General features: G+C 44.3%; 1 protein-coding gene across 1 annotated transcript; it reads left to right on the top strand.

The window, feature by feature from the left end:
* Positions 1-2,100: 2,100 nt before the first annotated feature.
* Positions 2,101-8,635, top strand: LOC146179312 (neuronal acetylcholine receptor subunit beta-2-like). The gene is made up of 7 exons (XM_084578964.1): positions 2,101-2,297; positions 2,846-2,997; positions 3,435-3,479; positions 4,592-4,889; positions 5,687-6,016; positions 6,890-7,213; positions 8,438-8,635. Exons 1-6 carry the CDS (start codon positions 2,216-2,218, stop codon positions 7,210-7,212), a joined length of 1,230 nt encoding a protein of 409 aa, XP_084435090.1. The 5' UTR covers positions 2,101-2,215; the 3' UTR covers position 7,213; positions 8,438-8,635.
* Positions 8,636-9,800: the final 1,165 nt, after the last annotated feature.

Here is a 9,800-nt window from a genome sequence, read left to right as displayed (position 1 = left end):
GGTGGTGCAACTAGTCTAGTTACCAGAAAAGCTCAAGCCTGTTAAGAAAAAAAAGTACGTCATGATTGTGTTTCTGCAGAGAGGGGGTTACCCGCGATACAGTAGTGGTGCGGGAGGAGTCTGACTTTAGACTCCATCTTACTCATTGTAAAGAGGAGGTGGGGTTGAGGCCTTCCTCGAAAAAGCACCAATGAAGAACGGTTTCTAGGCACAGTCCGCGGTATCAAGACTGCAGCCTCGGTTTTACACGCATCAAAATAGCAGCGAGTATAGGAAGTTTATTTGACGCTCATTAAAACACTGCGTGGCACACGGAACTGCTGCGTTGAATGAGACAAGCAAATTGCTTGCACGCAAACGTGTATTGGGAAAGCAATGTTTATTTTATTTTATATAAGAGTTCCTTGGTTTTGTTGATCTGCCTGTTAGTTTTTGTTGTTGTTGTTGTTGTTGTTGTTGTTGTTGTTGTTGTTGTTGTTGTTGTTGTTGTTGTTGTTGTTGTTGTTGTTGTTGTTGTTGTTGTTGTTGTTGTTGTTGTTGTTGTTGTTGTCGTTGTTGTTGTCGTTGTTGTTGTTGTTGTTGTTGTTGTTGTTGTCGTTGTCGTTGTCGTTGTTGTTGTTGTTGTTGTTGTTGTTGTTGTTGTTGTTGTTGTTGTTGTTGTTGTTGTTGTTGTTGTTGTTGTTGTTGTTGTTGTTGTTGTTGTTGTTGTTGTTGTTGTTGTTGAGATGATTATTGGCAGTGCTGATTACAAGAGTAAGTATTATTTCTCTTAACACTGATCAATATTACAATTGTGTGCCTTCGCGTGAGAGATTCGCTCGACAATGGGTTTCATTTGCCACGTCCATGTTTAAATTAACATAATAACAATATGTGAATTTGCACCTAGCTGAGATTCTCTGTTATATCATTAACCATTCATCCTGTTTTAAAGCAAGTATATATATCATTCATTCGTCTTCTGTTAAAACCCTAGGTTCGCTGATAAAATCTGTACCTTAGTAAACGTTTTTCTCAAAAGGATAAGGGCTCAGAGGTGTGACATAAGAACCCTCAACATTGCCAATCTTGGAGACCAGTTATTATTTCCTGCCTCCTCTACGACTTCCAAGCAGGTTCGTTAGTTACTCTCACGAGCTAGCACCCTCCTTACATAATGCAAAGCAAATTTTATTGCTATATGTTTGCAAGATTTCATGAAAAAACTTTCACATCGTAGTAAGGATCTCAGAATTTGCGGCACGAATTTCTGACTTGCTTGCCATCTAATTGGTATTAGACGTTTGTAATTAGGTGCCATCTGTACATAACGTGACTATTTAGGTGTTCGGGAGTGGCCAGAGTCTATTTGCTCGATCCTTTGCCATGACACACCAACACGGACCTACCACATGACGTCACTTAGAAATCATGACCGCTTCTCTGCCACCTGATTTATTCTGTTGTATGTGCGTGTTAGAGTCCTGTGAGATGCAAGAAGGAGAGTGATGAGTTAGAGAGAGAGTGTGTGTGTGTGTGTGTGTGTGTGTGTGTGTGTGTGTGTGTGTGTGTGTGTGTGTGTGTGTGTGTGTGTGTGTGTGTGTGTGTGTGTGTGTGTGTGTGTGTGTGTGTGTGTGTGTGTGTGTGTGTGTGTGTGTGTGTGTGTGTGTGTGTGTGTGTGTGTGTGTGTGTGTGTGTGTGTGTGTGTGTGTGTGTGTGTGTGTGTGTGTGTGTGTGTGTGTGTGTGTGTGAGAGAGAGAGAAGAAGAGAAAGTGCCCTTACGTTACACACGATATATTAAACTACAATTGCTTCATTTCACGCCCACCTCCACAAGAGGCGAATGGCCCCAAATGTCTCTTCGACCTTTTTGCGGTCGTCCCACTAGATCCCGGACCCCAAATCGTATCGAAACCGGGGCAAGTGTAGAAATACGATACTCCCTCCGATCGGTTTGCAGTGGGCAGGGCGTCACCGAGGCGCTCAGAGCGTCAGCCGGTTTCCGTCACTACAATGATGGGTAGAGAGGGCATGCGCAACATGGCGGCGGACTCGGCGTAAAAGACGCCCACCGCTGGTGACGTCAAGCTACTCTCGTAGTGAGCGGGAACAACACAACAAGTGAAGCTTACTGAACGATCAACATCGTCGCTCCCTAGCAGCTAGGGGGTGTGCACGGTTGGCCAGCAGTTGCCTCGGAGTAGGCCAATCTCGTGAACGTCATTCTTCGCCAGCCATGGCAGCGTTTAGATCGTGGAGCTGCACCTTTGGTGTCTGTATCATCATCTTGTACATTGCCGCCACCATTCCTTTCTCAGGTACTTTTTACTGTGCTTTATTTTCCTTTTTTATTATTTCGTCGGGATAGAAAGGCTAGCTTTCTGGTTTGCTGCGAAAAAAATTCGGATAATAGGGTCTCACAGCACCGGTCCTGCGACAACACCCCCAGGGGGTTGTACCTTAGTTTACGCGGCAAAGGTAGAACTTCATCATGATGATGATAGCAAGTGCGATAGTGATATTTTGACCACACCACGCCACAATCAATGTTTTTGTTCGCTAGCCAATAAAGATAAAAATAGAGCTAATAAGTGTAACTAAACATCTTCATGCGCATCTTCGAAGTGAATTGTGACAGCTACTGCACTTTTTTAGTGAAGGAGCATGCTTACACACACTATAACGCAACAAAAGCACGTTGAAATTTTAGCATAATGAACAACCAACAGATGGCGGTAACAAAAATATTAACACTTTTGAGAAGACAAATTTTGTTGTTGCTTCAATGTAAAGGCGAAAAGCAACTGCAGAAGAATTAAGTGACTATCCAGGTGGTTCTTTGCGTGATTGATTAACATCTTTGCAGGTGCGAAAGAGGTTGACCAGCAGGTAGTCAAGAAGCTTCGTCAAAACCTGACAGATTCAGCAAAGTATGACAAGAGCTACCAACCTCTCAACAGCCATTCGTCGGACACAGTGGTTAACTTCACGGTCTATGCTAAGCAATTGAGGTATATGGTGAGTATCGGACAACAAAGCACGTCAAAGAGAAGCTAGACACTTGTAAGGACAAGACGTAAATATGTGTGAGATCCGGGGAATGCCTACAACAAATATGTGTTTTTCGGTACCTTGTACAGATTATCAAATTCACTTTAAAGTAGTTCAGTGGTAAACCAGAGTTATTCTGATAATATCACTATTGAATTAGCATATCAGCTTTGTTCCCACAGGACTCACAGCAAACTTACTATTAAGAAGAAGTTCAGAAACAATTATTCAATAACAGCAATAATATCCGGTGCATTTAAAATTGCTGGTTTTCGGCTTGAATATTGCCGCAACAGTTACGAATTCTCTGGAAATTGAAAAGTGCAAGCAGTTTCCATAGTTCTGTCAAGTTAGTAATCATGTATGTTAACCAGTACTTATTCATGCAACATTGTTGTTCTCAGGCGCCAGAATGGAACTACATCGCAATATCTGCGTTCGTCTGCATGGTAAGATAAACTGCAAATGTTTCATTTAACACTTCTGTCTATTAGCCAATGTCGGTGCAAAACTAATACGGTCGGGAACATTCGTTACAGCTTTCGCGCTCTGGTTTTCTGTCCTCGAATGGAATATCTTTTTTGTCTCTCTTTTCACGAACGCTGAACGCCATTGTGCTTTTTCTTTTGAATTGTTATTTGCTTTTTAAGGCAAGATTTTAGCCAGCAAATATTGCAGTGGCGCCTCCTGTAGTACCGAAAACATTGGACCAAGTTTAATGGGGGCGTTACATGAGCAGACGCCTTAAATTAAGAGATAAACTCATGTTCATTAAAAAAAGATACTATCACACCAAACACAAATGGCCACAAAATGCATGAGAAATGTAATTAATGGCCCACACCCGCACGTCGAGCAGCGGTGAACACCAGTTCAATATCGACTCATCGCACATTAAAACTTTAGTCCCTGGACAGTGCAGCGACATTTTTAAGCGCGGTTCTTAAAGTCGTACGTTCGAATAGCCCTGTTGACCGCTGTATTTACATTTGATCTAGTTACAAAATACCAACTTTGAAAGACCGCGACGCAGGGAGAGCTGCGCAAGTGCAGCTGTGCCAACGGCATGTTTATATATCCTAACGAGAAACGTAATGTTTCCCGGTCCAAGAAGAACACCAGCCGCTTTGTCAGACCATTTCTTCTCTTTTTTTTTTTTTTTTGCATACTCTCATCGCTTCGTGATTTCATTTGTGTGAAAAGTCCTCCCTCAAGATGCTGTGACACGGTGACTGACGTCAGATCCCACCCTCTCTTGGTTAAAAGGTACTGCTTGAGGTCAGGCCGTGGCACAGATAAACGTTCGATCAAGGGTTCGCGTTTCAACAACTTTTCCCAGTGTGGAACTTTGTTCTGTTCATTTACCATTCACAAAATAGTAGCGTGGCAGAAGACAAGAAACTGTTAAGAGAGGTTCAACGAATAATGATGGGAGAATGTGGAGTAAGAGAAACGGTGCAGTGAAATTGAACAGTTCCTTGACGCCTGTGTATGCTTCGTCTACCACGCGGGAGTGGCGACAAAAACGTGTTTGTTTCACCGTTTGGTGGCTTTGTTCTAGCACTGGATCGACGAAGGGCTATCCTGGACGCCAAGCGAGTACGACGACATGACAGAGGTGACGTTCGGCGACAGCGAGGTGTGGACGCCCACGCTATCGGTGCACGAGAGCTACAACCAGTACGGCGTACGACTCTTCTCGGCCATCAAGACGGACCACCACGGCAACGTGGTGTGGTGCCCGCTGGTGACCTTCGGCCTCCGCTGTGAAATGGACCTGCGCGATTACCCGTACGACGAGCACCGCTGCGCTATGAACATCTCCTCCTGGGCACACGGCTACAAGGTCAAGCTCATCGGTACGCGTTCACCGACAGTACTCCAAGTCACACTCTTATGTCACCAAGGGTCAGGCGACGGTGATAAAACGACGGGTCTCGATTCAAACAGTCAGGGGTCATGGTAAATGCTAACGTACCGAAATATAAGTCTAGTGGTGGTTTAACAGTGTATATATGGGTTATAAGGCTCAACATTAGTGATTTATTTTCTTTTCTTTCGAAATACGGCGTGTGCGACAGAGCGCGAAAGTATAATCTCGGGGACAGCAAAGAGCCAGTTTTGGTACCTGGGATTTACGATCTAAGCGGTCACTCGGGCTATGTATGAGGTGCGCCGTAGTGAAGATGGCTGCTTATTTTACCGTAGTGATCTCTTGGCCGAATAAATAATGTCCCAAAGGATCATCGCTTTTATGGCACGACGGCCCCCTTAGATTACCTGTTGTACACCTTCGGTTCAAAAATCACTTTGAAAGCCTCGATATTAACTATAACAAAAGCACAATTAGCATGCTAGATGTGAAGACTAGAACAAAAATACTAGACTGTACTTGTTGTGAAAAGCAGAGCGTTAATGGTGCACTAACTGTCCCCAAACTCAAAGTAATGCAGCTTAGATGGAATGTCGATTAGAAAAGGAAATAACCATAATATGATTAAAGCTAAAGAATATGAAAAGTACGAATTATATAAAGGACCACTTCTAGGCAAGATGACACTCGTCACCGTCTCTAGATTCAAAAGAGATGCCGAAACGATAATTTATGTATTTCTTTGCACCCCGAGTTCGCACCTCTTCTCACGTGCTCCTTCAGGCAAACTGGCGAAGAAGACCTTCGACGAGCAGCACCCGGACTGGACGGGCCACTTCGAGTCGATGGACACCACAGAGTTCCAGCACCCGGAGCAGGGCGCTGATCCCGTGCTTCGCTTCACCCTGTTCGTGAAGCGAAACTCGCCCGGATACCACTTCACCGTGGTGCTTCCCTGCATGGCCGTGTCTATGCTCACGCTGTTCATCTTCTGGCTGCCGCCTTCGTCTGGCAAGAAGGTGACGCTCGGCTGCGCCAGCATCATCATCATCCTGCTCATCATAGAGAACCTCAAGCACGACCTTGGCGACTCCGTCCACACGCCACGTATCGGTGAGTCGGGTGGCCTCGAGATGCATACGTGCAATGCAGGCGTAGAGTTACTACGTGTTGTTTCACTGCAATTGCCACCCCGGGATTTGTCCCAATACAAGGGACTCTCTGAATCAAAAGCTGTTTGAGGAAAAACTTGGAAAAGCCAAAAACGAACGCTTACTCTATACCACCAACGCCTCACCAACGCACAAAAGTGTATTTAGGAATGAGAAGAGATCACCTCCTTTCCTTTCGGTTAAAATTTTCCTGATGAAGAACCCCACTATCACCTTTTATTCTGTTTAATAACGCGCACGTTGCGTATGGAACCCGTCCCTCCCCAAAGCTCACTGGGATAGTGGCCGAAAGATCTCCACGACGACATAATGGCTCTGAGTGCCCTAATGATGCGGCATTGATGTCGTAATGATGACAACCATGAAATCTGTTTTATTACCTCGTGTTTAAGATTTGATACTTAACGATTCACACGCAGTCACTCTGCACGGCTCTCTTATGCAGCGCAAATGGCGTCATAAGTCCAATGAACGTGCTGAATTCAGCAAGGAATACGTAATACATTTTATCCTTTAATTCCTATCATATCTATTTGATTTGCTGCTATAGAAGTTGGGTCTAAAATACTATGTTCTAGGTACTCTAGCAGCAAGTGTGTGTCGAATGAAAAATATTTCGCTCAACGGTCGCGATACCCTTCCGACCAATGGGAATGTGCATTCAACTGCCGTGGAATACTAATACGCCATCTTCTCTAAGGTGATGCAGGTTATGGCCTTTAAACCAGAGCGAACGTTGTCGAAAAAAGAAAACTCGGAGTGTCGCCTTTCAATTCTCATCACCTTCTTCGGTGCTATGTTCCCCGCCTCGCAGTCCAGTACCTGGGAGTCACCTGCGTCACAGTCGCTGTGGCGACGCTCGTTTCTGTGCTGGTGCTCAACATGGTGAAGAGCCCCATGGTGTTCCGCCCTCCCGATTTCCTGGTCTCCCTGTTGGGAGGCGTCGTGGGCCGCGTGATGTTCCTTTGTCCTCTGCCGGCACCACGCGCTGCCGACCACGAGCAGCTGGCGGACGCTACCTCCCCTCTGGACAAGCAGGACATCATTACGCGCCAGGAGTGGTTCCTGGTGGCTCAGGGAGTGGACCGCCTTGTCTTCCTCCTCTACGCTGTGTTCCTGCTCGCCTACCACGCCTGAAGTACGTACGCGCCAAGTAATGGCGAAGATGTCTTCGCGATTCCTTGCCTCCGGTAAGGCAAACTTGACCGAGATGTGCGAAGGAATCTCGAGTCTGTTGAGCCGCTGCTTTACAAGGGGTTTTCTCTTCTCCCAGAGGGTATTTTCTATTGCTCAAACGTTGTTGAGAGGATTCAACTTCTCAACCCACTCCGTGCTGAATTTTGTGCTCTCAAGAGTTATACCTTGGCTGCTCGCTATTTATTACGAATCGCTGTTTGTCTACACCGTTAAACTTCAGCATCTGTAGGCCTACGCTGGAGGTAAAAGAAGCGTTCATCTCTCATTTGATATACGCAATAAATATAGGCATTACGCTGACAATAAATCTGCGTAGCTTCCTTTTTGTTTGTTGTTTACGCATTGGCAGTTTATTGAGTCCGATATTTCATCAGCCATAATAATCACAACTTGCTAACCTCAGAAACATCATGAGTTGGTGTCCTCATATCCCAACAACTTCTCGTGTTCCCAATCCAAGGCAACATCACGAACCTATAAGTGCAATCGGTTAAATAAGAATACGAGCTTTAGTAAGTAATCATTTCATAACACGCTGGTTTACCGCACAGTTACTTTCCTTAGGGAGTATTTATTAGCAGGAATAGCAAGAAGTCTACGCAAACATTTTTTTTTCTTTATATATGTGCACCTGTCATACCTTTTTTAATGTTTTACAACACTTTTACAGCGCATGAGCATGCGTAAATATGAATCATTCAGAAAATATTTAAAGATTAGACTGAGTACCTAAAGTGCAAGAATTTTGCCAGATATCTGCAAAAGACGTCCTTGAAAATTGTACACAAACGATTTCTCTATTGACACTGCTGATATTGTACTAAGTTTTCTCCTTTCATTCAATTCAGTTGCATTTAACCTAAAACAAGTATTTATTGAATAAATTAGGGCCTAATTATTGTAACTTAGAGTAAATTGGTGTCTAATCACCAATAATAATTGCAATGTCTAATCCACGCTCTAAGCATGAATACCTACATTTGACTACGTCTAGGGCCATAATAAGATCAGGACAGTCGATTAAAAGACAAGGCAAGGGCAAGCAACTGACTAATTAAGTCGTATTCAAACAGACGCATAACATACTTTTTGAATAAACCAAAACTACTTTCTCGTAGTTAGTTTAATGTTCACAAAAGAAACATGCCGTTTTTCTCTATTTCAGGTTTCGAAAGTCAAGGAGTAACTTGTTATCATCACACCGCGGTTACGACTTGCCCGAGATGCCGAGTGTTAAGTTATTGGCGGTGCTTTCATTGTGTTTTGTTTTTGTTTTTTGTTTTTGTTTTTGCGTCCGAACGAAACGAAACATGTCACACTGTTGCGTCAAATAAACCAGCCAAACATTTGTGTGTTTCAGAAATTCTTACTTGGGCTAGTTTGTTCATGATTCATAAAAGAATACGGCGCGAAGAACGAGGACAAAAGAGATACACAAACGACAGGACGTACTAAATGTATTAGACTTCGTTCAGGAATCTGATGCATCCGTTGGCTACGTGAGATAGCGAGTGGGTGCTTTTACGTGTATTGCAGCTTGTTAGCCTATAAAAGAAGGAAGTCTGATTCGAAACGAAATCGAATTGTTCGTGGTGCTGGTCCTGCCGTACGTGTATCTCTTTTTACCTCGTCCTTCGCGCCGTGTTTTCTTGTGGATTTGCGAGTTTAAACTCTTCTTAACTTAAGCATCGGGAGTCGAAAACAGCCTCCCGCTTGTAATCATTCCGCCATCACACATGTTGCAATATCCAAGCATTTCGCCAAACGCGCTCATAATGCAAGCAGTTATCGTGAAAGCTCCGACAGCATCCAAGCGTTCAACGCATATTCGGAGTCACTAAGTCTTTGACGCTCCTCGTATGCAAATCGGTGTTGTTGCTTTCTTACCTTTCTAATTGCTGCTCTCTTTGTAATTGAATTGTACGTTGTGGCGTACACTGCCGATGACAGAAGTTTATTAGCTATTACTTCAATAATTATTACTAATAGCCTCTAATATTTTTATTTGAAAGTACAATATATATCTCTAAATATGATGCATTGAGCGTACTAACCGAACCCACTTATTTAAAATTTGTTGATCGGCAGTGCGATTTGATATATGGAACGCCGCATTATGCACACAACACGGTCCAGTACCAGAACAGAAGCACGATATGGGCCAGAAGTGGCATAACCCCACCTTAAGCCTGGAGGTTCATGGTCACGGAAAAAGCACGCCCACATCGTAAATTCGTCGGGAAGAAGCCTATGGGCTTCCTCACCGTTCCCATATAGCAATATCAAAGCAGAGAAGGTAGCGGCTAGTCTGAGTTATGGCTTCACATGGCAGCCGATGCCGATGCATTTTTCCCTGCTGTCGCATTAAACACTGCGTCCGTGCTGTGACGTCACTGCCGAAATTAACAGTGTTTATGTGGCGTTGGGATACTGCCCTTGGAGTGCCATCGTCAGGCGCCTCCCACCTTACTACATGGTTAGTCGTAGGGGAAGCAGAGTGGAAAAGTGGTACTCGGACTGGAGCCCCA

This window comes from Amblyomma maculatum, chromosome 9, assembly GCF_055883805.1.
Source record: "Amblyomma maculatum isolate TAMU_Amacu chromosome 9, ASM5588380v1, whole genome shotgun sequence".
Taxonomy (NCBI): Eukaryota; Metazoa; Arthropoda; class Arachnida; order Ixodida; family Ixodidae; genus Amblyomma; species Amblyomma maculatum.
This window is presented reverse-complemented; position numbering and strand designations above follow the sequence as displayed.